The sequence below is a fragment of the Porites lutea genome, chromosome 4 (genome assembly GCF_958299795.1).
Source record: "Porites lutea chromosome 4, jaPorLute2.1, whole genome shotgun sequence".
Lineage (NCBI taxonomy): Eukaryota > Metazoa > Cnidaria > Anthozoa > Scleractinia > Poritidae > Porites > Porites lutea.
Genome location: NC_133204.1, coordinates 41,881,530 through 41,894,224, shown reverse-complemented (window position 1 = coordinate 41,894,224; position 12,695 = coordinate 41,881,530). Strand labels below are relative to the sequence as shown.

At 39.8% G+C, this 12,695-nt stretch overlaps 1 protein-coding gene across 3 annotated transcripts in view; it reads left to right on the top strand.

Annotated features, from left to right (window-relative positions):
* The window catches only part of LOC140933637 (nuclear pore complex protein Nup205-like), a 29,773-nt gene that overhangs the window by 8,368 nt on the left and 8,710 nt on the right, over positions 1 to 12,695 (top strand). For all 3 annotated transcript variants that reach the window (XM_073383241.1, XM_073383240.1, XM_073383239.1), the window contains 13 exons: positions 1,047 to 1,100; positions 1,599 to 1,808; positions 2,472 to 2,654; positions 3,213 to 3,270; positions 3,987 to 4,185; positions 5,089 to 5,209; positions 5,784 to 5,880; positions 6,756 to 6,926; positions 7,505 to 8,274; positions 8,804 to 8,995; positions 9,640 to 9,973; positions 10,888 to 11,024; positions 11,343 to 11,507. In XM_073383241.1, coding sequence (XP_073239342.1) covers positions 1,047 to 1,100; positions 1,599 to 1,808; positions 2,472 to 2,654; positions 3,213 to 3,270; positions 3,987 to 4,185; positions 5,089 to 5,209; positions 5,784 to 5,880; positions 6,756 to 6,926; positions 7,505 to 8,274; positions 8,804 to 8,995; positions 9,640 to 9,973; positions 10,888 to 11,024; positions 11,343 to 11,507 — 2,691 coding nt within the window. The remainder of the gene's footprint in view (positions 1 to 1,046; positions 1,101 to 1,598; positions 1,809 to 2,471; positions 2,655 to 3,212; positions 3,271 to 3,986; positions 4,186 to 5,088; positions 5,210 to 5,783; positions 5,881 to 6,755; positions 6,927 to 7,504; positions 8,275 to 8,803; positions 8,996 to 9,639; positions 9,974 to 10,887; positions 11,025 to 11,342; positions 11,508 to 12,695) is intronic.

The following is a 12,695-nucleotide window of genomic DNA, read 5'->3' as shown; positions in this document are numbered from 1 at the left end:
TGTTAAGACTGTCAATATTAAATATCCACGTCACTCAGTAAAAAAGATCACTGATTGACCCATTTTTATTTTATATTATGTGTATAACAGCACTGCATTATAAAAACGTAAAGTGCGTATTAATTATGTATATGTGCATTAATTACATATATTTAATTTTGTTTATTGAAGATATTCACACTGGGAGATGTAAGAGGGAGTTTTAAGCAAACATGAGTTTAAGCAATGGCAATATGGGAACATTAAACAAGCAATAGGTTCAAAAAGCAAAATTATGAACAATAACTTCTGCATGTACATCACATGTTTTTTACATCTTTGCTGTGACTGTGAACTTCACAACATGACATTTTACAGACAACGTAAACAGTCAACCACAAACTTCTCTTGCCCTGTTGAAAGTCATGGCTTCCTAAAAGTTCATCTCAAGGAAAGTTTGCCAACATTTGACCAATTAAGTCACTTTAAATAATTGCAATGAAATTTAAGGAATGCAAATACATTTTATGATGACTTTTTTACTGCCATCACCATTATAGATTTTTAAACTGGTCGTCTGACAGTTCACTTGTTCTTTGTTTTATTCAACCCTAACTCTCTCAGTTCCAAAGGCACATATTAGTGGTTCAGGGTCTGGTTCCTGAAAGGCCAATTAGTGCTAATCCAGGATTAAAATTTTGTTCCACTTTTTGTATTTACCTTCCTATGAACTGCGTAGAGTTACATTTTGTGTTATCAATACTGTATCTCAGACTAAAGGCTCAACAGTATTTTGCAAGTTTGAGTTACATGTTCTTAGACAAGAAAACCCTTCTTAAAATTTGGCTTAATCTTGGGTTAAACTTAACTATCTTTCAAGGAGCCAGGCCCTGCAGTTGTTAAACTTTTATACCTTCAACCACATGGCCTTTTTTTTCCATCTCTTGTCCTTTAATAAACAGTTGTGACTCAAATATAAATGTCATTAAGATAATTCTTTTCTTAAAAGCTTTGCATATTACCTGACTCCTTTTTTTTAATCTGGAATATTTGGAATTTTTGGTCAGATTTTGCAGACTGTTACACCAACTGGTCAAGCTGTCCAACAAGGTGGAATACAGGTGATAAAGTACTAATTTTAGTATCATACAGAGAGCTTTCAATAATTTATTTGACATTGCAGATCCTACCAGTCTATGGGATGCCTGATCTAATCTTACTTATTAATTTTTTAAACAGTTTCGGTAGGTTATTTAAATGAAGTCTAGCTTAGACCTCGTTAATAGGAAATCTTTGGACCTCCAGATCTCTTCTGTAGTGGGTTATTTTAAGAACATAAGTGTTTTTCCAGTCAACGCTATATACTTTTATTAAATTCTTCTCAATAAATGGTGTTTATATGAAAGTGTTTGGCGACTGGAAAATGACTTAGAACTTGGTTTTGTTAAACACTGGCTAAACTCGATTTAAATAACTGACCCTTTGCCTTTCATTGTCAGAGTACCATTTCAAAATCATCATGTAGATTTTAAAAACAGTAACCAATACTTGTATTGGGAAAAATAATTGTTTTCAAATGTCCTAAATAAATAACAACTGTTATGTGATCATTTTTTTAGGTTGAACTGAATGAGCTTGAAGCCCGCAGTGAAACATACCCAGAGACAAGAGCATTCCTTAAGCTGCTTAATAACCTGACAGAGATTCCCCTCCCCACCACCCTGGGATCAGGTTATCGAGTGCCAGGCTTTGAGCCATATTTGGCCTTCCTAAGAGATGATGTGTTCCTTAAGTTTAATTCAAGAGGATACCAAGATCCCAATGAGAAGGTAGATTTATTTTTACTTACTTTAAAAGACTTGAAATGACAAGGAATGTCACAACCAACCATTATTACTGTTGAACCTCCCATAAGTAACAACCCAAAATGCAAAGATTTAGTGGGTGCTTACAGGAGGTGTACGTGAATCAAACCACCTGGGGCCTCTTCCAAGAAGAGGTCTTGACACATCTTCTTCCTGTGTTTCATGGAGAAATGATACTTTCCTCATACACTCACAGAGTAACTGGTACCAATTTAAATAACTGCTTTGGTGACACTTGATATGTTTTCAAGAGGCTAACTCACAATTAAAGCATTGAACCCTTAAATTTCCAAGAATGAGGGACACTACTATGAACTTATGTAAGTCTCAGAAAGTTTTAACATTCATTGTTTTAAAATCATGAGTTTTTTTTTAGCAGATTTCATTGTCAAAGTTTTCAAGAGGTCTTGTTTAATTAGAGCTTCAGGCTCACCAAAAGACCTTGCCGAAATAGCCTGATTTCTGCATTATTCTTTGGTAACAAACTTCAAGATGGCTTTTCAACAAAATACAGATCCATAGTCACCAGCAATGTGCAAAACTCAAGTTTTAGCATAAGTGAGTGGCCATGGAAAGTGATATTGCTGACTAAAATATTTGATGAAATATGTTTGCTATTTATAACAGTGGAAGGTTGCCAGTGATGTTCTGCAGATTCTTTTCAAGTTACTGGAAGGTTATGTTCCAAGGCCAGAAGATTTTGTCAACCAAGTTGCTGAGATGCAAGGCGGAGAAAGAATTCTTGTTCCAAAGCCACCAGGGTTTAGTCTCATGACTTACATGCTGAATGACACACCTATGCTAAGAATGGTTAGGGAATGTTACTCATTTAGCTACAGTTACCAAAGAGGGGAGAAAAAAAATACACGTTTTCTCTTCTCACTCCCCGCCCTCTACCCCGCGCCTTTTGACTCGCCCCATTTTCTCCTCTCTTTGGCGCTTTTGCAAGCAAAACATTTGCGCGCCCGAAGAAAACGCCTGCACTGCAGGCTACCTTACCTTGAGCTTTTATGGCTATTAAATTGTAATTCAAAATGAGTTCAGTAATCCCCATTTTTATTATCCAATAAAGGTAAGCATGTAGAAATACAACTTTTTGCCAACTATAAAAACATTGTTAGGTGAGGTTCAGAGCCACTTTAATTTTTGAAAAAATATGAAGGCCCATTTTCCAAGTTTACATATATGAAAACCCTACCATGTCATAACACCAGTAAAACAAAATATTGTGACTTTGATCAATGCAAGCTTTTCCAAACAAAAATTTGCAGCAGCAAAGCTTATCATGTGAAGGTACATGTAAGCCTTTAAGGTGGCTCTGAATCCTCTCCCTCAATAGCTTTACTTATCATGTCTCTCCTCTTTCAGTTGCTGAATGTCATCGATGGTGCATCATCTTCACTTGAACACCTCTCTGTTACCTCTGGTAAAGTTTTGTTTTTTTTAATTTTAAGGGCATTGTTTCTGAATTAAAGCAGCCATATTGTCACTAGATTATCAGTGAAAAACCAACTCATCTGATAATGTGGCTCCTGTGAGAGGAGTTTGCGAATGTATTGTAATTACTTAGCTGTTCCAATTAACATGGAACTCAGGCACCTTCTCAAAAAGTCACAAAAATAATAGCCAAACCCGTTGTAACATAGTCAAAACTCCGAACTATAAGGAGGCAAACCATCTAGTTTTTCACAAGTACAAGGCTGAGAAGCTGAACCAAGGCTGTTAGTAAGATTTCAAGTTGCTAAGGATAAGCAATTAGTAGGTGGGGGGGAATTGAACAGTTTTTCTATTTTGGTTTTGTTTCTTATGATAGTAGCAAGGAAAAATCCACAGCCCTCAGCCCTGCTGAAGTCAGGACAAGTGAGAAGAAGTAAACCATCTAATGTTCAGAAGAGGAATCACATTGACCACTTGGCCTCATTTTCTTCTCAATAGTCCTGACCTTGACCTTCATGCTCGTCTACTGCACTCACTTATGGGATAATGTATTGTTAACCCAAAGAGGATTGTTACATCTCCATTTGCTTGTGTACCAACTTCTAGATAAACGTAATGGTTGCAGAGCATTTATTATAACTGATTAAGCACTTGCTGTGCTCTCCACTCACTGGTGATTTTGAAGGTTGTGATTAATTTCTGCAGATGTCAGGGAGGAGCTGGAGAAAGCAACATTGCTGTGTCTCAGAATGGTTGAAGTTGCACTGGAAAAGCAAGGGCAGTTCATGGAAATCTTCCGCAGTGTTCCGCAGCAGTCAGCAGTAATGGTATCACCTTTGGAGGAACTCCTTCTTAGTATTAACCCACAGTCTAATACTGCAGACTATCTTCTTAAAATAATGAAGTAAGTAAATAAGCTGGTGGATTGATCTGGGGTTTATAGTTTCTTTTTAAGACGGAATCCATCAGGAAATTGAGTAATTTTAATTTTCAGTGGACAAAACTTGTACCAGAACTGACAATATTAATTTTAAATCATATCACATTCTTTTTCACATCTTTCAATGGCTATAGATATAATTATTAGTTATCTGTAATAGCACTTAAGACAATTTGTTATGTGAGCCTGGGAAATTAAATTTCAAATTTCACAGGAATTGTGAAAACACAGGTAAAAATTTTATGCGTAAGATTTCATTTTGGTCCATTTTGTGAAATTTGAAATTTTTTTTGTTGGGTTCCCATAAGAAATCTTCTTTAGTGTTATTACAGATAACTAATTACATCTGTAGCTCTTGAAAAAAAGTAAAAATGAATGTAATATGCCTTAACTTATTCTGGTACAATTCTTGTCCACTGAAAATAACAATTTCTCGATTCCCTGATATATTCTGTCTTGCAATATTACTCACCATGTTTGGTCAGGTATGACCATAAGCAGTACAGCCTGTACTGATCAAATACATGTACCTAGTGCTTGGGCAAATATTGATTGATTGATTGGCCAATGTACACGACACTTGATCGGTAAAAATAGTGCTGCATCACAAAACAAGGTGGTTGAAAGGAGGAAAATGCAGGATACTAACTTGTCTTGTAGCTAGAGTCAGGCAATTGAAAATTCATTTTTGCAAGTCGCAAGAAAGCTGGTCTTGATTTAAATCTGGATAAGTTTGGCAACTGGATTAACACTTAAGCCAATCAAAACGTAGTAACAGTAATACACTCAATTGTTCTTTGTAAACCGCAGTGGTAGCTTAAAATGCTTATTTCTGTGAGGTTGAGGATTATTTCTCTTCTGCTGCAGATTTGTTTCTCACCTTCACACTGGAGCTGAACTCATTCTTTCTGTTGTCAAAATTTTGTGTGTGGTCTGCCAATCAACAACAGTTCAGAGACATCTTGTGGATTTGTTAACTGCAAATCAGGTGAGTTCAAGAGATACTGTGTAGTGACCAAAATCAGTTTTCTCCGAACAATTTCAATTAATAATCATGAGAAGAAGTCTTGAGAATTAATGAAATAGTCACTAAGGGGAATTCTTTGATCTTTTAACAAGTTCTCTCAACTAAGATTAGACTGGAGAATTGGCATGTGGATATTGGGAATACATCGATGGCTTTGTTGACTGAAAAAATAAAGCTAAGTCAAAGTGAAAATCAAAGTTGGTGTGAAAAATCTTCTCTATGCCTTATTTTGCCAATTATTGCGTTCGTCAGAACGTATCTCAATCTTGGTGTTCCTGTGGCACAAAGCCACAAATTTTCGAAGCATCGCGGGCGACTGCCGATAAGCCTCCGCTACTGATTTTATCAGGGGCATCTCGGCCGGGAAACTGGACTCCTTTCGACTTGATTTCGTTTCCGTGAGTGACGAAAGCGGATCCGCAATCAATGATTACCTCCAGTATCAACAATTTATAGTGCAGTGAAAAAATACTTGTAAATTGCTCATACAACAGAAGGCTTTGTCTTATTTGCGCTTTTTTCTTTTAATCCCAAGTCTGTATCACAGCAAATCCTGATTGGATTTGTTGACCAGCTGGAAATAAATGAACCAGAGGACCCTCAAGCAAAAGATGAACAAGAACTTGGTAAAGGTAGGTCTTTGTTTAGAGGAGACAGCGTGGCCGAGTGGTCAGCGCGTCGGACTCGCAATCCGGCGGTCCCGGGTTCGAGTCCCGCTCTGGCCACTTGCTGGATTTGTGCTCGGTCGTCCCGAGTTCAAATTCTCGGCCACGCTTGTAAATAGCCAACTGGTTGTCTCCTGTCAGTTGGGATTTTTAATCCTGTTATGTTGTATTTGAATTATTTGTTTCTAATATTTGAGTGGAGTGCCTGTAAATTAGCTGGACAAGCTAAGTGCTCTTTCCACTATAAACAAGCCTTTAACCTTTTAACCTTGTTTGTTACTGCTAGCGTTTGAAGCTTTTGTCCACGTTGAATTAGCCTGTTCCAGGCCTTCAGATTGTGGAGACGACGCAAAGAGATGCGAACACGAAAAGCAGCGAGGGGTTTGGGGTAGGGGGGTTTTCGGTCGTTTCTATACAAGTTTACTCAGTCGAGTTGTAAATAGTTCCACGTACTTGACCTTAAGAACGAAGAATATTCACCCAAAATGTTTTTCTTGTTCACGCGCAAACTATATTGGAAGTGAAAGAAATTTTGGTGCAATTTCACTGCTTGAGTTCGTCTCGAAACGACTTGTATCGAAACCGGACCGATTTCCTCAGGAGGTGAGAGCGTGTTCCCTCCTCTCTCCGGCCCTCGCTTCCTCCTTACTTTTTCCCGTTCTCTGACTTCGCCAAGCACTCCACTATCTGAAGGCCTGGAACAGACCAACTTTGAATACACGAATTCAATACTATACCTAATATAAGGGATCTCACAAATTTCTCTATGATTTCTTTGTCACAGAATTTATTATTGCACAATTATTTATCTCACAATTTTATTTATAATTTCCTTGTCACAGAATTTATTGATGAGAGGTCTTATGGTGCGGCACAGATACGGAATGCAGTAAGACAAAATATTTTGAGATTGATCCTTCATTCACTGCAGCATCCATCACCGAATCTTGCTCATTTTCTAATGGGTTTTGAGCTGAGAAAGCCGGCATCAAAGACCAATCTCCAGGACCCTGGTAAGTAGCCGGGGTATTTGTTATTCTATAAGCTGTTGAGAACCTAACGTCTATCAAAGGCCCCGAATGCTAATTAAAAGACTCAGAAGTCCTGTCTCCTTTACCTTCTTTGAATTCGTACATTCTCCTACGCAATGAATATAACATTCCTACGTTACGTTCCTACTACGGTACTTAGTTTAATTCAGTTTTTACAAAACCAAAAATCAAGAGCTGAGTTATTGGCACGCTATTGGCTATAACAGAGTGACGGCCGAATTCAAAGAAGATAATCAATTCAAGGGATATGCCGCCCAGCCGTGCAAGATATATATATACTCTGCTAGTTTGCGACAAACTCAAACTCGGCTTTAAAGAAAGCACATCCTTACAGGAGAAGAAAATCAAAAGCAATTCTGCAACAATTATTCTTGTCTTCAGAGACTTGAAGGGAGCACAAAACAATTTGGGTATTAGTTCTCGAATTTTTTTACCGGTCTCACTCTAACATACTGGCTGTTTTGCGTTTCAATTAAACGGTGCATGTTGGGGTGCGTGGTCCTTTTTTCAGTGATCAATTTTTTTTACATTTTATATAGGTGTCCTTGGAGCATCTAAGACATGTCTTCATGCAGTGCTAGACATGCTGAATAGAGGTGTAGATACACACCACGGGCCATTTTGTGTGACAGAAACTCCAAAATTTGCTGAGCTTGCATATCAGCTAATCTACAGTCTATGCGCCAATAAAGACACTGCTACACCAACACTGCGCTATCTTAGGACCAGCCATGACTTCTTGCACCGTCATCTCCATCATTTACCTTTTAAGAATCTTTCCAGTGTGGTTGGTGATGATGGTCAACCATCACTGCCGACGCAGACAATTGTTAGTCAACAATCGTGGCTTCTGAAGACTGCAGCTATTGAACTGAGAATGACTGCTCAAGGGCGTCAAAGGTCACACGCTCAGAGGCTTTTAGTGTTGTTAATGGGCGAGCCCTCAGCACAGGCAGTATTAGGCATGTCACAGGTTGTACCAGAGCTTGTTCCAAGACGACTAGAAGATGATTTCTCCGCAGCTGACTCTAGCCATGTCGCGTATGCTGATTTGGGAAAGGCACAGACTCGGCGCAAGCTTTTAGCCATTCTGGAGTCAGTAGAATTCAGCCAAGAGCTACCCCCGCCTTTGCATTTGAATTATTTCGATGTGTCCGTCACTGAGAAAGCCATAAGTTCATGTGAGCAGAAGGACGAGGACAGTGGTGTAATGTTCTGTAATGTGCCTGCTCTCCATAAGTTACTGATGGGTGAAATTTCAGGGGTGCAAGGAACGGCAACAGCTGGACAAAGGAACTTCTTGATTCAGGTAAAACTTGTGTCTTGCCGTTTTGTGAAATGTGGCCTAGTTTGGGGCTAAAGATAACGAACTCACCTGAATATCAACCTACAGAGTTACCACAGCGGGGATAAAGTCCGGGGAAACAAGAATTTTTTATTCCGAAAGTTAGGGAATTTTTGTAAACGAAGGGAAAATCTTGGTTCTTGGTTTAACAGTCGATACCTTTTAAATAACTTTGGCGGTCATGTTCTTTGTGCTCTCAACAATTGTTTTTGAATAAATGGTGAAATTTTGATAAACAAAATAAATTTTGGTCAATATGTGGGTATAAACAGTTGTCAATTCCTTGCAGTGTCCTACAATCATTTGTGCAGTCACAAATGTGTTTGTGTTGGTCGAAGTGTCGAGTCCTGCATGTTTCTTGAAAGTATTTAAAGGGACAGAGGTCCAAGTGTCCTTAAATAAACTCATAGTGTCCGTATCGTAGACGTAGGAAGAAAGGAAGGGAGGGCTCCCTCAGGAGGATATTGACAGTGTGTACTTAATTTTGTTACAGGAAGTCAAAGACATTCTTCATAGCGTTGTGCTTCGTAACATGATGCGAGAAAGCTTGCACATCAAGAAAGAATCCTTTGAAGCGTGGAGGAGGGTTGTAGAGGTGACCCTTGCTTCCTGTCCAGCTGATATTTTGCCGAAAGACACCAGACAGACTGTTATAGCAGATATACTACAGGATTTACTGTCCAAGGTACATGTATGAACTTCACAGTTTATTAATTTTAACTCTCAAGTTGGTTCCTTTTCTTTGTCATTTTCCCTCTCTTTTTCTTTATTTACTTACTGTAATAAAAAGGTGTCTATTGATCTTCACATACTTCAGAGAAAGTACTCTCAGTTATCCGCCGTATCACTACTGATCTATCATGTACTTTGGTAAGCGCTGGTCTGTTGAGCGCGAGGCCGCGGATTCAGAGCCTGACGGGACCAACACAGTGTTTAAATTACTGAAAAGAAAGTGCTGCCTTGGTGATGACATTTTGAAACGGTTAATACTTTTAAACTTTCTCGGATAAGGTCGATAAACCGTAGGCTTTGCTTAAATAAAAGTTTTACTTTTTGTTCGTAAAGAATAGCGGATACCTTAGGGGGCATTCATAACTCACTACTTCAGTTACTATTGTAAACTGCGCCGTAAGCAGTGTGGCAAATGTCCAGACCAGTGTTGAAGATTATCCCTGAAATACTGGCCTGCGAGTAGGCTCACTTGGGCGAATTCGGGGAAAATTTTGGCGGTGGAACCGCCATCCAGCAAGTGCTCGCAGGCTATCCCTGAAAAGCCCCAAAGGAGTGGATAATAGGATGATTAGTGAATCACTATACAATGAATTTTAGATCGCAGATGAAGATGCGTTACCAGAGCTTACATCACCAGTATCAGGAGTCCTTCTCTCCCTCCTAGCACATCTGCGTCAGTGTACAATATCCCTGGACTCCTCCTCAGCTACATCCTTACCAGTCCTAGATGGTACAGGAGGAAGCAGACTCCTGCATCAAGCGGCTAGCGGTAGCTCTCTACCTGTTGGACCATCTGTGGCCATTTTGAAGGGGCTCATTGAAACAGTGCTTCGATCTGGAGGCGGGCTGCAACGGGTCAGAGCTAATTTGTACGCCGCCCTGTTGTACTTCATGCAGACCGCACCAGAGTCTCAACAAACAAAGGAAAGAGGTATCATGCTTAAAATGTAAAAAACATGTCCTGTCCTTGTTCATCGTGGATGATGTGTATAAAGAGTAAATGTCGCCTGATGAAGACCTGCAGTTAGCGGTCGAAACATGGCGATCAAAATAAAGAAATTTAGAATCACGGCCGGCAAACGGCAAACGGCAAACGGGATTTTTCAAGTTGAGAATTTCGCAAAATAGGAAATAAGCAGATAGAAACTGTCCAAAACGGTTCTTATGGGAAAAAAATGGAGTAAAACTACTCGCTTTTAAGTTAAAAGTCATGAACAGTAAACCACAAGTTATGGGAAAACTTGGTCACGTGGTACAAATTCACGTTTACCGTTTGCCTTAAGCGTGGCTCTAAATCTTTTAAATATCTAAGTGACAGTCGGGAGACAAACGATAAAACGAAACCCTTTATATGCCCTGTACTTTTCACCGCTCGTTTTTGGCCAAAGAATAACTGTTACTAGTGGTATAATTCATAACTTCTCGGTCTGTTTATTTTGGGTAGAATTTTATTCACTCTTTTATTACCTCAATAGAACTCGCTAGCTTTTTATGTTTTGTTGCGCCTTATAACCGAATAACTACGGTAGGTCATGTGATGATACTTTTGAGAACTGTTTCTTACATAATTCGGATAATTCATGTGCATATGTGAGCATAATTATTTATGAAGAGACAGAGGGTCAAATTCCCCTGAGACCTTGACTGGGAAAAAAAGCATACAAGCTAAATAGGTCCTTTTGTAGAGCAGTAGTTTCTGGGAGGTCCTCTATCGGACGAATTCTAAGAAACTAGACCTTCGCCCAGATTGAATTATGAAGCAGGAGTTGTGAGGCCAGGGACGCAAAACATTTGCCTCGAGTGGAACCTTGTGCTTATCACGTTGATGCTTTATTTTGTTAACAGGTGTAATGGAAAATGTGTTATCACTTTACCCTGGTCAGTCATGGGACACCAGTATTTTACCTGTACTATCCAGCTATGGTGAACCATTCATGGACGCTGTCTGTAGAGACTCCTGTGATGGGCACGATGTAGGAAGGGTAGGACAAGAGAAACCTTGTTACATGGGGCTTGCCTGTGACCCTGGGCTGCCTACAGATTGTAGCCATAGTACTTGCCTCTTGCAAACTGTCTCTTTTGCCCAAGTTCGTGATTTAGCGTTGCTCTTTTGGAGCCTGTTCAAAAACGTGCAACGCAAAATTGTGCAGAAAAACGTCCGCCTACCCATGTTACGCGACATCAACGTTGAACGCAACATTTTGGCGCTAAACATCATCGTTGCGAATCGTCCCGTGTAACATAACCTTAAGCTTTACGTGTAGGAAAGGGAACTAAAAAGTGTTCTGTTTTTCATGCAGATGCTGGCATTTTCTCTTTTGGATGCAATAGTTGCAGTTGACTGGCAACAGCGTTGGTTGAACTATCTCAGCCTTAAGGGATACCTCAGGCACATGGTGGAGGGAGTAGCTCATGAGGACCACATACTGCAGTCAATGTTGAACCCGTCACCTGAGCCCCTCAAGGTAACGGCCCTAGGGGCTTTTACTTTTAGGTGTTAAGAAAGGTGTCTTTAAAGTCTAAAAATATCGTATTGTAAGGGGTATGCACGGCCATAGATAGGATTTGTAGCGTTTGTTTATAAGCAGGCAGTTATTGCTGTTGCCTTTTCAAAGAAACAGAGCACATTTGTAACAATAGAGAGTTTAAGCTTCACGTATACGGCTAACGGCAAACGTCAGATTCAAGTTGAGTAAAGGGTTAGAAATAGAGCGGTTTTCATTTGAGTGTCGAAAAGTAATTGGTTTTGCACTTTCTACACGATGCGATTGGCTTAAAAGATTCGCGCCACCTTTTCATCCAATCAGAAGTAAAACCAAAGCCAATTGTGACGCGCTCGCATGCATTTTCCCGCGCTTTGCGTCAGCCACATGTAATTACTTCGAGTTTTGATTGGTTCAATGTATTGACTGTGTCCTATGTGATTGGCCAGAGTAATTACTTTGGTTTTGGTTTTACGACACTCAAACGAAAACCACTCTAATGAACAGTAAACGACAAAGAAAGGGGAAACTGGGTCACGTTGTACAAATTTCCGTTGCCGTTTGACGTAAACATGATGCATGCATGAGAATGGCCACATTGAGATCATTCTTGCCACCTTCCAAAAAAACTTAGAATTCTTTTGAGCACAAACGCCTAACGATTTTTGTGATTGGATAGCCTGAGAAAACAGCCGACATTTCGCGACTCCACCACTGGTTTCCCGGCGAAATGAAGTCTGAGAAACGAGCGCAGGAATACCATACTGATGACGTGTCACTACTCAGATCTGGCTAGTACTTCTCATTGGTCGTGCTGCGTGGGGAACGTGCTTCAACCAATTAGAAGAACTACTCAGATCTGGGAAGTGACACGTCATTAATATGGGGTGGTGTCGCGAAATGTCGGCTTTTTTTTCCCAGGCTAGTGATTGGATTCCCGTAAAATGCCGAAAATAAGTCCCGGGGCTTATATTTTTCAAAGGCCCTTTTTGAGGGGCTTATCTACGGGGGGAAATTTGCGTTTTCGGGCTAGCCTTATAGTTGGAAGTAAATTTACCGTTTTGGCATTGTTTTACTTTGTATTTGAGGGCAATTTCCAAGTACAAGCCCCCGGGGGGGCTTATATTTGGAGGGGCGATTTAACGGAGGGTTTTTTGCGTTACGAGTTTG